Below are 16,271 nucleotides of genomic sequence, written 5' to 3'. Positions count from 1 at the left end.
TCATAATAAAGCACTGACTGGCAAGTCTACTTAAGAGACATCTGCTTCTAAAGAGAAGTTTAACATTATTTACACAACTGGTTAGGGCCCAGACATTCTACAATTCTGTAAAATGATAAACTGTGATGATTTCCTTTTCTGTCTGTGGTTTTATTACCCTGTAGACATTAATCCATTTTGTATATAATTTAGCAATCTCATTTTTTCCAATGTTTTTCTTTTTCATTGACTATAAAAACTTTGGATTTTATATTCTATTTTGAACTGGCTTTGTCATCCTGCTAGTCCCTTTATTACTGAGCTAAATGAAACTTTGACCCATGCTCCCTGTCTATTTGTATGAGAATGATGTTTTTAACATACTGAGAATTATACTTGACACTAAATATAAGATCTGCGATTAAGCAATTTCACAGACCCATGATACCCCTTTGAGATAATTTCTATTTTATCCCCATTTTCCAGATGAGAAACCTGAGGCACAAAAAGGATTAGATAATTTTCTTTTTTTTTTAAGATTTATATATTTATTTATTTATTTATTTATTTATTTATTTGAGAGAGAGAGGGGGAAGGAGAGGGTCAAGAGAGGGGCAGAGGGAGAGGGAGAGAATCTCATGCAGACTTCCTGCTGAGCGGGGAGCTGATGTGAGGCTGGATCTCACCACACTGAGATCATAACCTGAGGCAAAATCAAGAGTCAGACCCTTAACCAACTGAGCCACCCAGACAACCCCAAAAAAATATTAGATAATTTTCTAAGGGCCAATTATGTGCCAGGCATTTTGTGAGTCACACTTTTCTTTCCTTCCCTGGATGTCCTATTTATTTCTTCATTCACGCAATAAACATCTATTGACACTATGTGCCGAGTACTCTGCTAGCCTGGTGATGCAGAAATGTTAAAACACACTCTCTGCCCTCCTACAGCTTTTGGTGTGGAGGACAGATGCTTAAACAGACAATTATCATGGAAATAATTAAGGGCTATGAAGAGCGAAAAGACAGGGCTATGGTAGAACAGCAGGAATATCCAACTTGTGGGTATGAAGTTAGGGAAGGCTTCCTGGAGGGGCTCCTGGGTGGCTTAGTCGGTTAAGCGACTGTCTTCAGCTCAGGTCATGATCCCTGGGTCCTGGGATCGAGGCCAGCATTGGGCTCCCTGCTCAGTGGGGAGCCTGCTTCTTCCTCTGCCCACCCCCTGCTTGCGTTCACTCTCACTCTCTCTCAAATAAATAAATAAAATCCTAAAAAGAAAAAGCGTCTTGGAGTAGGTGGCACCTACTCTAATAGGTGTTGGGGGGCCAAAGAAGGAGGTGAGAATCACCTCAAGATAAAGTCTCAATTCCTTAATATAGCAGGAAAGACTCTTCGTCAGACCCCTGCCTCCCTCTTCACGTCACATCTGCCTCCCCAACACCTGTTCTGTTTCAGCCGTCCTTAAGTACGACCAATGTCTCAAGCCTATTATTTCTTCTTTCTTTCTTTCTTTCTTTTCTTTCTTTTTTTCTTTCTTTCTTTCTTTCTTTCTTTCTTTCTTTCTTTCTTTCTTTCTTTCTTTCTTTCTTTTTCAAGATTTTATTTATCCAGGAGCACCTGGGTGGCTCAGTCTTTAAGCATCTGCCTTCGGCTCAGGGCGTGATCCTGGCGTTCTGGGATCGAGCCCCACATCGGGCTCGTCCACTGGGAGCCTGCTTCTTCCTCTCCCACTCCCCCTGCTTGTGTTCCCTCTCTCGCTGGCTGTCTCTCTCTCTGTCAAATAAATAAATAAAACCCTAAATTTTATTTATCCATTTGACAGAGAGAGAGAGAGCACACAAGCAGGGGGAGCAGCAGGCAGAGGAGGAAGAAGAAGCAAGCTCCCCGCCCAGCAGGGAGCTCAATGTAGGACTCGATCCCAGGACACTGGGACCACGACCAAAGCCGAAGGCAGACACCCAACCCATTGAGCCACCCAGGCGCCCCTTATTTCTCCTTTCATATTATATTCTTGCATCTTCTTCTCCTTCTGTCTGAAACAACTTTTCCCCACACCCTCTGCCCTGTCCCCACTCCTACCACCCACTTGTCCTGCAGGACCAGCTTAGGTATCGCCTCCTTTGAGAAGTCTTCTCTGACCCCCAGGCTAAATCAGAGGACTCTACTCTCATAACTTAGATGACACACATACTTCTCAGCTCCAGTCTCCAACCCTCTGGTCCTCTTTCTTAGTACTTATTACTGTATTATCATTGTTTGTTGATATGTCTCTCTTCCCTACTTGATTGTCTTCTTCATAAGTGGGGATCTTATCTGTTTCAGGTCCTAGCACACAGTAAGTGCTCAATAAATGCCCACTGAATAAAAGAATGAAGCAGCAGGTGAACTACATTAGAGGAAATAAAGGAAGAAGAGAGGATGGCTCCAGAAGCCTTTAGAAATCACTTGTGAGTGGCTCAGAGGAGCCGAAGCATAGAGAGTAGTGGCAATGACTGCATAATGAGCTAATAGAAATAATGTGTGCCCAGAGCTGTACTAAGTAATTCTCTTATACCAGCTCATTTCCTTCTCACAACTCTGTGAGGCAAGTACTGTTATTCTTCATATTTTACGGGTGGTCTCAGAAGGGCCGAAAGGCGTCCCCTAAATCTAACAGCTAGCAAGTGGCAGAGCTGAGATGTAAACCCAGGCAGCTTCACCTGAGCCCATGTCCTCATCCTGTGTCACACTCCGTACCACTTCTGCTCTGGGGCCTGGAAGGAGGCAGTGGGCTGAGAAGAGAGCAGAAAGATGCTCTCCAGGATTGATAGTCCAGGAGAGAAGACAAGGGATAGAAGGTGACAAGGGAGCTACAATGGGAGGCAAATTCTATTGGTTTTGTAAGAAGAAGAAGAGGTAATTTCTAGCATCTCAGAAGGCTTTTCAGAAGGATGTGGTGTCAGAGCAGGGCTTTGAAGGAATGAGGAGAATTTGGAGAAGTCTGGAGAAAAACAACCAGAGTAAAATATACATAAAAAGGATAATACCTCAAAAAGAATTTATTTCATCTTAGTAATGCAAGGTTAGTTTGACAAAAGAGACTTAATGCATTTGCCACATTAACAAGTTAAAAGATGGAAACTTGTATGATCATTTCATTACATTATGATAAAGGATTTGAAAAACCCAAACATTTATGATAAAAACTCAGTCAACTAGGAATAAAAGGAATCTTACTTAATCCAATAAAGGGTATCTATAAAAAAGAATACAGCAAACATCATGTTTAATGGTAAAAAGGTGAAAACTTTCCTTTTTAAGCCTGGAAAATTATAAGGATACTTTAAACAAAATAATTTCTATTGACATTGTACTAGAGGCTGTAGCCAGAACAGTAAGTTAAGAAAAGGAAACTATAGGGGCGCCAGGGCGCCTCAGTCGGTTAAGCATCTGACTCTTGATTTCGGCTCAGGTCATGATCTCAGGGTTGTGAGATCAAGCTCCATGTTGGGCTCTGTGCTGGGCATGGAGCCTGCTTAGGATTCTCTCTCTCCCTCTCCCTCTGTCCCTCCCCCCACAAAAGAAACTATAAAAATTAGAAAGGAAGAAATAAAAGTCACTATCTACTAGTGATATGACTATGCATACATAAAATTCAAAAGAATCTACAATTATTAGAATAAATAAAAGAGTTAATGCAACAAAATTATCATATTCCAATACCAGCAATAAGATGTTAGAACATGGCATTTCTTTTAGATACTATTTTCAATAACATTTTAAAATATGAAAGGCCCAGAGGGGAAATCTATCAAAGGGTGGGCAAGATGTCTAGAGATAAGGGGCGCCTGGGTGGAACAGTCTTTAAGCGTCTGCCTTCGGCTCAGGGCGTGATCCCGGCGTTCTGGGATCGAGCCCCACATCGGGCTCCATGCTCCGCTGGGAGCCTGCTTCTTCCTCTCCCACTCTCCCTGCTTGTGTTCCCTCTCTCACTGGCTGTCTCTCTCTCTGTTGAATAAATAAATAAAATCTTTAAAAAAAAAAGATGTCTAGAGATAAACTTATAAAACTCTGAGATACACCAAAGAAAATATAAATAAATGAAGAGATATACGCTATCATGCATCAGATAATTCAATATTGTGAAGATGTCAATTCTCCCCCAAACCATTAATACATCTAATGTGATATCAACCAAAATCCTATCAACCTGATAAAGTGATTTTAAAACTTATGTATAGAAGTTCAACACACAAACATAGCCGAGACACTCGAGGAACGAACTGGGAAGACTTGATTTGCAAGATATGAAGATGTATTATTATAAAACTATATCAATTAGGATAAGACAGCATTGGTGCAGGGAGAGAAAAATAAGCTATTAAAACAGAATAAACACATTCACTGTAAATCAGACGTATCACTGCAGATCAGGGGGGAAGGGCAGTATTCTAATAAGTGGTGTTGGGAAACCTGGATATCCGCATAAAAGAAACTAATCTTGACCTGTACTTCACACCATACACCTAAAGGTAAAAGACAAAACTATAAAGCGTTTGAAGATAAATTGGAGAACATCTTCATGATCCCAGGATAGGGGAAGGATTTCTTAAACAAGGCGCAAAAAGCATGAACTAATGGAAAAGATTTATAAAGTTGACCATCTTAAAATTAGGAACTTCTGTTTATCTAAAAAGAAGATAAGGAAAGTGAAAAGATAATATTTGTGTGTTCTGTGTTCAGGAAATCAGGAGGAGCAGATTTGGCTGAGACTGGAGTACATGGAAAGATAAGGCTGGAAAGATAGACAGGAGCTGCGCCAGGAATACCAGTGTCCCACCACTTGCTGGGAAGGCAAGGCTAGAATCACTCTGACGTTGTGGGCTTCTTTTCATCTTCCCTAAGTCGGGGTGTGTTAGTGTCTACAGGGGAACATTTTGAGTAAGATTCGTATCTATTCCTTGCCTCCCCTTCAGGATTATACTTGATGTCAACTGTCCATTCTTCCTGCTGTGAGGTCACTTCTGTTAGCTGCCCCCCAAAGCCAAGCCCCTTTCTTATCTTTCCCACCTACTGAATACACACTCTGTTCTGGCATTTTGTATGAGTCACCTCATTTATCTTTATAGGACGGTCTAATAGTTAAGAAAGCAGGTTTTGGGGGAACAGGTCAGTTCACTGTTCTCTCCCTCTGTACCCTCATCTATAAAATGCGAGTAATGGCTGATTCTTTATACTTTCCATAGGGCACAAGTGAGAATAAAACACATGTATTCTAGCGGCACCTGGGTGGCACAGCGGTTAAGCGCCTGCCTTCGGCTCAGGGCGTGATCCCGGCGTTATGGGATCGAGCCCCACATCAGGCTCCTCTGCTATGAGCCTGCTTCTTCCTCTCCCACTCCCCCTGCTTGTGTTCCCTCTCTCGCTGGCTGTCTCTATCTCTGTCAAATAAATAAATAAAATCTTTAAAAAAACACACACACACGTATTCTGCTTACTTAATACAGTGTGCCACACATTTGTAAGTTCTCAATGCGTGTTTACCAGTCCACATCCTAGGCAGGAGGTGATCTCTGAAGGGACCACACTCCGTAGTTATCTGGGTTGGGTCTGGTTGGTTAAACTGCCTGTCTCCAGTAGCTAACAGGGGAGGGAGAGGTCTGGTCTTCTGAAGTCCAGCTGGGCACACCGCCAGTCCTTGGCTCAGCCCAGCCTCTCCTCACCCACTGGGGCCGCACCGGCGCTGGCCCCCGCTCAGCTTCCTGTCTCCCTTATCTTCCCCTGGCATGTGCTCTCTGGAGTGGGAAATGCTACCACTGGCTTCCTTCATTTCCCTCTGCTCATAGGACCTTCATTCTTTAGATCTCAGTCAAATTTCAGCTGCTGGCCCTATGCCCACACTGCTCTGTGATTTTCTGCCCCTCGCCCACCCAGGCCCAATGTGGCATAGGCCCTGGCTCCAAACGCAACCTGTCTTTTCTCTTCCCCATTGCAACCCTGAGTTTAGAAGGGTAAGGGGGAATGCCCCTCAAACTGTCCCCACTCATCAGCTTCCCCACCTCCAATACTCTCTTCACACTCCCTATACCCAAACCATACCCCTTTGTTCAAATCCCTCCTCTGCATTTTCATGGTGTGTGATCTTGGGCAAGTTACTTAGCCTCTCTGGGCTTGAGTTATCTCATCTGCAACATGGAGACAATGAGCCTGGTGCTATCCTCCCCAGAGAAAATGATACAGGCCTAGCACACAGTATGAATTTGGGGCATGTTTTATATTATATATAACATAAATATGCAGGAGTGTTGGAAGTATGTATTCAAAAATGTAGTGATTCCTCCAAAACTTTTGAGACACTATGTGGTGGTTAAATTCACAAACTTTGGCATCAGAGAAACATGGGTTCAAATTATAGTTTTTGCTGTGTGACCTTAGGTAAGTCACCTACCCTCTCAGATCCTCATTTTATTAGGAAAATGGTGACATTATGAAACTTACCTCGAAAGACTGGCATATGGATAAAATGAAATTATTTATGTAAAGAGCTTAACACTGTTCCTGGCCCACTATAAATGTTAGCTATAATAATAATCGTTGTCTCTGCTATTTGATTTTGGGGGCATTAGTGTGTGAGGAGGATGCTTGGGAAGTCGCTATTGCTGTTGCGGTCTCTGTCTATGACAGATCTTAGCTTGGGGGGAAAGACCGGTCTGTGATTAGCTCTGTGGAGGGTAGTGCCGATCACTTTAACCCCAATGATGCAGGCCCTACCTGCATAGATCAGACTGACAGCACTCAGTTCTAAATTGATTCAATCATAGGGGCGCCTGGGTGGCTCAGTCGTTAAGCATCTGCCTTCGGTTCAGGGTGTGATCCTGGCGTCCTGGGATGGAGCCCTGCGTCGGGCTCCCTGCTCTTCTGGGAGCCTGCTTCTTCCTCTCCCACTCTCCCTGCTTGTGTCCCTCTCTCGCTGGCTGTCTCTCTCTCTGTCAGATAAATAAATAAAATCTTTTTTAAAAAATAAATTGATTCAATCATATACTTTATAACCTTCCATCCCAAGGCAGCCTTCAAGCCCTCAACGGAGAAAAAAAGGCAAAGCAAAAATACGCACAAACTCACTAGGAACCAGATAAAGCACAGCGAAACCAAAATGAAGTGCCACTTTACACCCCACCATCTGACAATGCCAAGGGTTGGCAAGACTTTGGAGTGAGGGAAATCTCATGCGCTGTTGGGAATGCAAATTGGCCCAAACATTTTGCAAAACATTTTGGGAATTTTTAGTAAAGTTGAAGATGAATATACCTATGACTCAGCAATCCCACTCCCATGTTTGCACCTACAAAATCTCTCCCACGTATGCACAAGAAAACACATACAAGAAAGTCATACCAGCACTTTGTAATAGCGGGGCGGAAAAACCCGGGGGGGGGGGGGAGAAACCTTTAACAGAAGAATGGATAAATAAATTGTGGTATATTCAGAAGATGGCATTATAAAGCAGGGAAAATTAAAGGACCTACATATAATAATATGGATCAATCTTTTTAATATGTTAGGTGAAAAAAGTAAGTTGCAGAGGAACACGTGTACTTTGATATTATTTATACAAAGCTCAAAATATGCAAACCACCGTTACATATTGCTTAAGGATACATGCATACATAGTAGAGTATTCAGAAATGAGAAACAGTGAATTCTTTTTTTTTTTAAGATTTTATTTATTTATTTATTTGAGAGAGAGAGCATGAGTAGGGGGCAGGGGGCAAGGAAAGAAGCAGACTCCCTGCTGAGCAGGGAGCCCCAAGTGGGGCTGGATCCCAGGACCCCAGGATCATGACCTGAGCCGAAGGCAGACGCTTAACTGACTGAGCCACCCAGGCGCCCAGAGAAATGGTGAATTCTGATTAGTGGTTACTTTGGTGACAGGGCAGGGGGGAAAAGGCACAGTCAGGGAGTATAAGGGTCTTCAGCTGTATTGGTAATATTTTATTTCTTCTGCTGGGTAGTGAAGACAAGTATGTTTGTAATAAAATTTTTCAGGTATGAAAAAATTCTTCAAATATGGAATATTTAATAATATATATATATTTTTATAAAAGCCAAGACAGTATAACCGGCAGTGATTTAAGACCGTCTGCTCTTCCTGAGTCCCAGTCCAGGAAAACAAGGTCCCCGTTTTCCTTCTGACAGACCATTTTGGCAAACTGGAAAAACAGTTGGTTATTTCTAAGCTCGTCTACAATGACTGAGAGGTGGGCATGGACACTCTTGCATATATTCAGTTCAGAGAATGGGAGCCTGAAATGTGTCCAAGGTTTGCCCTGATTCCACTATGACATAACTCTCCCTCCAAGGAACAGTATATAAACTAAAGAAGTTAAAACCCCCATCTCTAATCCCAATAGAGCTAATCTCTATTGACAGCCCTCTCCTGGTATTCTTCCTATGTATATACCAATACACAGATACACACATGCATTATGCAGACAGAAGTAAAATTTTTAACTAAAACTAGATGGAGTTATCCGGTATGTATCAGTCCACACTTCCCTTCTCACTTATCAATGTCTCATGTCAGTACATCAACTCATATGATCTGTCACTTCTTCCACCATAATTTATTACTTAACCTTTTATTTTTAATTCAACACAAGATATATCATCGCATTTTAAGGGCAGAATACAGATAGATAAAACCCTTCACAAAATAGACGGAAAAGGCCTTCCACAAGATTGCCCCCCCAACACACACACACACCACACACATATACACATTCACACAGGCATACACACGGCGCACATACACACATACACACATGTGCACACACACCCCATACACATATACACACATACACTCTTAGCCTCGGGCTCCTCCCTAATAATAAGTCGGTGGAGATAAGTCACCGCTATATTTGATGTACATCCTTCCAGATTCCTTTAATCCCATAAAGAAACAGGTTGTTTCGTTGTCATGTGTGTGGTTGACACATAAATGGTTCTAAACCTAACCTACCCAGTGTCCCACAACTTACTCTTAGAGATTTATGCATATCTTAACTATCTCATTCAGTCATCTGTTAGCTGATTTCTGTTATTTTTTGTATTATTTATTATGTGCACTCTTCCAAGCAAGGTAGCAAACAAGACGGACAACCTCCTGGGGCTCACATTCTGGTGGGACATTCAGACAATAAACATCTAAATGAATAAGTAACATAATTTCAGGTAATATTAAGTAACATGAAAATAGAGTGGAGATTAAGCAGCCGAGGTTTTTTTCTTTAACTACTACGTGGTATTCCACAATACAGATTACCATAGTTTGGGGGAGTGACTTCCAAATTTTCCCACTTGCTTCCTAGAGTAAGGAATACATTTTAAACTGCTATTCAAAACCCATCACAGAAACATACATGCACAAATCTGAAACACACATGTATACAATTGAACAAATATTTCATGACCCAGGTTCACTCTGACCCAGAAGGAGGCACTGAAAATTTGTATTCTGTTCTATTTCATAAAAACAAACAAAAACAAAACCCCCTGCTAATCATTGCCCACTAAACTGTTTTCATTATCCAGTAGTAGATTGTGACCTCAGTTTGAAAAATATTGCTGGTAAGTGACCAATTCTCTAATGAGATTACATTGTTCATAATTCTCTCCTATTACAAACAGCACTGCAGTGAGCTGTTTTATACTCATCTTGTAACCACGTATTTCTGAGAGCAAGATCCCTGATTGTGTAATTACTATAATTCTGATAAAATGTAGCCAGTATGCTGGAAAATTGAACTCTAATCCCAATCTGTTACCACCACAACATATAAAGACATAAAAACTTCCGTTGGGCAAGTCCCTGCACCTCTCTGGGCCTCAGTTTCCCCATCAGTAACCTGCCGATCGCTACACCCTAGAGTGTGCTCTAAGTTGAAAGCAGATGCCCCACCCCCTGACTCAGCAAGGACAGAACTTCTCTCTGAATCTGACTCCCCCTTTTTCCGCTCCCTGTTTGGAAGACGCCCAGGGAAAAGGGAAAAGGCAGGTCTGGGCATGAGGGCCCGATGCGGGGCGTGGCAAGGGAAGGGCAAGAGGGAGGCCAGCCCCCTAGTAGGAAATGAGACAGGGTAGGAATAACACTTTATAAGCCTGCCGCCTTCTTCCTCCTCCTATCCTCTGGCCATCTTCCAGCCTCCTCCGTTCAGCCTCCTCCCCTTCCAGACAGTCCTCGCTTCTTTTCCCCCTAGGCTGCAGCCAGCCAGAGCCCCCTGCCTGTCGGAGCCAGGAGCCCAGGTGGTGTAAGAACCTCAGCCCCAGGATGTTGACAACATTGCTGCCACTGCTGCGTCTACTGCTCCTGCCCGGCTGGGCCTTTTGTAGCCAGGAAGCCTCAGATGGTGAGTCAGGGGCACATCTCCTTCCTCGGCATGGTTCTGGAGACTCTCAGCCTGTCTGGGTATGTGGGGAAGATCAGAGGAGCACTTTTCCCACAGCGCTTGCGCCTGCAGCCAGCCAGCCAGATCTCTCTGTAGGGCAGGCAGGGTCCTGGGGACTGATTAGTGTTCCAAAGCCAAGGTGAGGAAGTACAGTTTACCTGGGGAAAAGGGGGTTGAAAGAGGCTGGGGGAACAGGACTGGAGAAATGGAAAGGGACGGGTAGAAAGGGTAAAGGGGGTTAGCCCTGGGGAGAGGGGGTGAGTCTGGAGAGGGAGCGCTGAGAGTGATGTGGATAGGGGTGAGTTCAGGGAAGATGGGAAGAGACTCGGAGAAGGGATGAGAGATGGGAGGAATGGGAAGCCACTGGAGAGACTGGGGCTGAGAGAAGCGAGGCAGAATAGGAGACCGGAGAAGGTGGAAGAGGCTGGCAGGAGGCGGGAGAAAGTCTGGGGAGAGACAAGCTGTGGTCCATGGGTGAACTTACAGGGGTCAGGCTTCCCGAGGTAGCTGTTTAAGTAGAGAAAGGAGTTATGGCCCTGTATTGTGACTGCACAGGGACCTCCTCTCCCCTTTCCCACAATCTCCAGAGCTACAGTCTCCCCCTCAGAGAGGGAGAAAATCACCAGTAATCTAGGAGCGCTCACTACAATTAATACATGCACTGACTCACCTAACTCCCACGATATCTCTACAGTGGGCAATATGTTATCTCCATTTTACAGACTGGGCACAGGGCAGTTAAGAACCTTATCTAGGGTTACCCACACAGATCTACCTATTCACGCCTGCAGACATAGAGCACAACTTTTCATATGCAAACGTGGAAAAGACACATGCGCGTGCACACACACACACACACACACAGATTGACAATCCCAGACTCATCCTCTCCTCACACATTCTCTGGACATCAACTCAAGCCTGTGCCAGGCCCTTAATGGGTGTAGAAGGCAGAGATAACCAGACATAATTCTATGGCCTAGGGGAGCCCAGTGTAGTCTAGGTATTTGGAGACAGTAACGTATTTGGAGACAGTTATGCGGAATCTGGGATCATTGAAACAGACCCACTGTGTCTAGGACGGTATGTATTTATTTATTTATAGATTTTATTTATTTATTTATTTATTTGAGAGAGAGAGAACATGAACAGGGGGAAGGGACAGATGGAGTAGGAGTCTGATGGATCCCAGGACTATAAGATCATGACCTGATACAAAGGCAGACGCTTAACCAACTGGGCCACCCAGGCGTCCCCATCTCTAGGAGGGTAAAGAGGAGAGGCATTAGGAAAACTTCTCCAAGGAGAGGGCAACAGAGCACGAATAGAAGTTTGCCTGGAGGCAGAGAAGCCTGGACATGCTATCCGTGTCAGCCAGAAGGCAGCATGAGGAACTCCAAGTAGTTTACTGTATCTAAGGACGGGAAGAGGCCAGAGAAGGCAGTCGGGACCTGGTCTCCCACAGCCTTGAATGCCAAGCTAAAGACTTTGGACTTCATTCCATGGAGACATCCTATGGGGAGACAGTATGGCTGAGCGGCTAAAGGTGCTGGACTCACACTGCCTACAGTCAAACCTTGGTTCTGCTATACCATTTTAGCCTGCTTCCCTTATGGACTGAGGTTAATAACAGTAGCCACTGCATGAAGCTAATGGGAGGAAAGCACAAATAAGATAATAATGTGTGTAGGTACAGTGGCTCATAGTAAGTACTTAATACCTATTATTACTATTACTGATGGGCGAATGTGTCACTGGAGCATTTTAAGTAGGAGAAGGGCATCATCTTATTTCTGGGTCAGATGGAGATCAGATTGGAAGGAGTGAAACTGAACAATGAGGGCAGAGGGGTGAGGAAGGAAGTTACTACCCCAGTCCAGATGAGAACCCATGAGGCCTGAAGTAGGGCAATGGCAGAGGAGGCCCAGAACAGGAGACGGAATGGGATTTTATTGTAGGTCAGCATTTGTTGACCAACCGGAAATGGGGGTAGTTAGGGATGAGAGAGAGAAAGATCGAGTGGCTTGTCCACTGACTGGATTACCCTGGGGCAAGTGGCTTCTGCTCTGCCCAGCCTCAGTTTCCTTATCTGTAAAACGAAGATAATAATCCCTGTCCTGCGCTCCTGCAGGGTTGTGGGAGGATGGGTGAAAGAACACTTTATAACTCTATGAACGGCCGAGAAGGTGGGCGGCCGGCCTTTGGGTAAGGGGTTATTATCTCCAGCTTCACGCCGGCCCAAGTGCTGACGCGCTGACACCTACCTGCAGGCCTTCGGAACCTCCACATGCTCCAGATCTCCTACTTCCGTGACCCCGATCAAGTGTGGCACCGGGGCAACGCGTCGCTGGGGGGAATAATGACGCACGTGCTGGATGGCCAGGGCACCAACGTCACGATCCGCCAGGTGCAGCCCTTGGAGGCGCCCGAGAGCTGGGTGCACACAGAGGACCGCCTGAAGACCTACCTGAACGAGTTCCAGCTGTTGGTGCGGCTGGTGCACCACGAGCGGCAGTTGACCTGTGAGTGGCGCTCGCGCGCGGCGGCTGCGGGCTGGGCGGGGCCCGTGAAGAAGGGCCCTCGCGGGTGGGAGGCGTGGCCTGTGGGAGGGACTTGATGGGGCGGGGTTTGAGGAGGGGGCGGGGTTCCCGGAGGGGTCTAGTGGATGGCTTGAGGAGCCCAGGTGTTAGGGTACCGGCCTTTGCCGATTGCTGGGTGGAAGCTTGAGCCTGAAGAGGAGTGGGTGTCCTAGTTGCGGGCCCTCTGTCAGGCCCTCTTCTTGCTGGCATGACCCTTTTGGGAGGCCCTTTCCCTGATCCACCCTAAACGCCAAAATTTCATGTTCCCCCTGGTGGACAGCTCTCTCACACCCTGAATCCCCCATCCACAGTTCCGCTGACAGTTCGCTGCTTCCTGGGCTGTGAGCTGCCTCCTGAGGGCTCTCCAGCCCACGTCTTCTTCGAAGTGACTGTGAATGGGAACTCCTTTGTGAGTTTCCAGCCAGAGACAGCCTTATGGGTGGCAGGGTCCCAGGCACCCTCCAGGGTGGTCACCTACACTCTGCATCAGCTCAACTCCTACAATCGTACTCGGTACGAACTGCGAGAATTCCTGCAGGACACCTGTGTGCAGTACCTGCAGGAACACACCACTTCGAAAAACTCAAAAGGTATGATGGGATCGGGGATGAGCCTGTGTATTGGGTGGATTCCAGGCAAACGAATTAGATCTGAAGGATGTATACCTTGAGCAACAGGAGGCCCAGGACCAGGGATTTGGGACAGAGTATACGCAGCTTATGTCACGTGATGAACTAGCCCCCTTCCTTTGGGGTAGGAATCCCTTAGGGTTTGACTCAAACCATGGACAGAATCTTGGGGGTATGTTCTTCAGGCTAACTCTGTGCATGTTCTGCAGGGAGCCAAACAGGCCGCTCCTACACTTCGCTGGTCCTGGGTGTCCTGGTGGGCAGTCTCATCATCGCTGGTGTGGCTGTAGGCATCTTCCTGTGCACAGGTGGACGGCGGTGTTGATTACTCTCCAGCCCCCTCTGAAAAAGAGCTTGACTGTTGGTGGCTGGCAAGGGAAGATCTCAGCTCACGACAAAACCAAACAGATTCCCCATCTGGGACGTTATATCCCAGAAGGTTTGGAGTGGCAGCTCCCTCCTCCCTGATCTGCCCACCAAGAGTTTGGGGGAGGGGAAGGGAAGGGAGGAGCTAGGTACACAGAGTTCTTGGTTTGCTGAGCACCCAAGAACTTGCATGCTTTGCTGAATTGGTCTGAGAAACGAAAGCTTATCTATCTTTGTGGAAAACAGATGATGGAGTTGGGTGGGGGTGGGGGATGTCTACGGCACATTCTTCATAGACAGAATTACCTGAGGCATTCAAAACACCTAACAAATACAAGAAGTCCACCCACAACCAAAATAAACAACATTCAGTGCTTCCAGCACATCAGACTTGGGAAGGGACGCTGGTATAATAGAGGTAGACAGAAATAACCAGAGAAATAGTGAAAGTGTAAAATAGAAATAATATGGGAGCAAAGAGTTATTAATTACTTAATATTATTAATAAATTCCTTACTTATGTATGTGGCATTATTTTTTTCCCTCTATTTTGCAAAACTTCTGGGAAAGTCGCCTGTACCTTTTGCTTCTACTTCCTCATCTCCGGCTCACTCCTAAACCACTGCAGCCTGACTTCCCTATGAACGGCTCCAAGATCATCAATGACCTCTAACTGTAAACTCTTCACCCCACATGATATCTGCAGCATTTTCCTTTGTGGACTAGAACTCTCTTTTTACCCTGACTTCTGAATACTTCTAATTTTTAGAAACTGTTCTGGCTGCTCAGTCAATCCCTTTGCCTTTGTCATCTTACTCAATTCACCTTGGAAAGGTGGCTTCCCTAGAATTCCATTTTTTTGCTCTTTTTGTTCCCATCTGAACCATATCCTTTGTGGATGACCTACTAATTCTCATGGCTTCAAATGCCATCTATCTGTGGTGTTTTCCATGGGGAAGCAATACAATCTTGTCTTTGAAAGCGGGTGTTTTGTCATCAAACAGACTTGGGTTTTACTTCTTTGAGCCAGGCATTTAACTTCTTGAAGTCTCAGTTTCTTCATAAACAAAGGGTATAATGAAATGTACAAAAAGGGTATAATAAAAATGACAACTGCCTCTACCTCATGGAGGCATTACGAGTATGAAATAAGAATATACATATAATATATGTATACTCAATAAATACACCACTTGCTGCTGACCTCTAGACCACCCCATTTACGTTGATTCTTGAAAATCATCTCCACCTTAATATTTTGCGGACATTTCTGAGTCAACATGTTCTAAATTAAATTCCTTATCTTTCTCCCCAAACCTCTTCTCCCTCCTCTGTTGTTTACTATCAGTTAAACAGAATTACTATCAAATCATATCAGTGTAGAGACCTCAGTGTTAACCTTTATTAACTCCCTTTTCATCCCCACCTACAAAATATAATATCCGTAGAATCTAATCCCCCTTTTCCACTCTTTTGCTTTTTTTCAAGATATGGTCACTCATCTCTTTCTCTGTGGCAGACACGAAGGTGTACCACCCAGTTCTACCTTCAAAGAAAGACTAGCCATTTAGCTACAGGGAGTTGAGGCAGCAGATAGTGAGCCTCTAACAGCTTCAGTTCCTTCGGTGTCTGCCTCACCTGCAGAGAACAGTCTCGCAGGAGGTCATGTTCCTCCTGGGGCTGTCCTCATCGGGTGACTGAGCAAAGCAAAGGTGTAAAGGTTCAGCCCTTCTGGCCCACTGCAGGACAATTCTGATAAGCAGTATTCGCTCCAGAGCTTATTGTCAGGGGGGCTGGGTCTCTGTCACATCTACATTTCAGTTTTACTTCTCCCTCTATTCCATCCTACTTCCTTCCCCTAGTTAATATCTTCTACCTTAAACTATCTTAGCATCTGCTTCCAGAAAACCCAACCTATGACTGACAATCTTTTTCTTTCTTCCTTCCCTTCCTTCCCCCTTCCTTCTCTCTCTCTCCCTCTCTCTCTCTCTCTCTTTCTCCAGATTGAGAGATTTTTTCGATCTTGTATGTGGACTATCGCAGTAGCCTCCTCCTAACTATTCTCCTGGCCTCTAATTTCTCTGAGTTCTTATTCATCTACATGGCAATAAACAAACAAACAAACAAACACAGATCTGATCATGTTATTGTTCTGCTTTGTAAATTCCCCATACTTGTTGAGCTAAATTCAGAATCCTCAAAATGATATTCAAGGTCTTGTACAATCTGGCCTCATCCTACATTTCAAATTTTTTATCCTACCACTTCTCTTCACCTCACTGTGCTTTAGGCTA

General features: G+C 44.9%; 1 protein-coding gene across 1 annotated transcript; it reads left to right on the top strand.

Moving 5' to 3' along the window:
- The first annotated feature begins 9,975 nt into the window (after positions 1 to 9,975).
- Positions 9,976 to 14,501, top strand: PROCR (protein C receptor). The gene is made up of 4 exons (XM_026503361.4): positions 9,976 to 10,364; positions 12,674 to 12,925; positions 13,294 to 13,572; positions 13,821 to 14,501. The coding sequence occupies exons 1-4, from the start codon at positions 10,286 to 10,288 to the stop codon at positions 13,934 to 13,936; spliced, it is 726 nt and encodes a 241-aa protein (XP_026359146.2). The 5' UTR covers positions 9,976 to 10,285; the 3' UTR covers positions 13,937 to 14,501.
- The last annotated feature ends 1,770 nt before the right edge of the window (positions 14,502 to 16,271 follow it).

The sequence above is a fragment of the Ursus arctos genome, unplaced genomic scaffold (assembly GCF_023065955.2).
Source record: "Ursus arctos isolate Adak ecotype North America unplaced genomic scaffold, UrsArc2.0 scaffold_16, whole genome shotgun sequence".
NCBI lineage: Eukaryota > Metazoa > Chordata > Mammalia > Carnivora > Ursidae > Ursus > Ursus arctos.
This window is presented reverse-complemented; position numbering and strand designations above follow the sequence as displayed.

Bases quoted from the DNA above. Each gene is read 5' to 3' on its own strand.
- PROCR (XM_026503361.4), top strand. From the start codon at position 10,286: ATGTTGACAACATTGCTGCCACTGCTGCGTCTACTGCTCCTGCCCGGC. The intron at 10,365-12,673 runs GTGAGTCAGGGG...ACCTACCTGCAG, and splicing joins TAGCCAGGAAGCCTCAGATG to GCCTTCGGAACCTCCACATG. The intron at 13,573-13,820 runs GTATGATGGGAT...CATGTTCTGCAG, and splicing joins CACTTCGAAAAACTCAAAAG to GGAGCCAAACAGGCCGCTCC.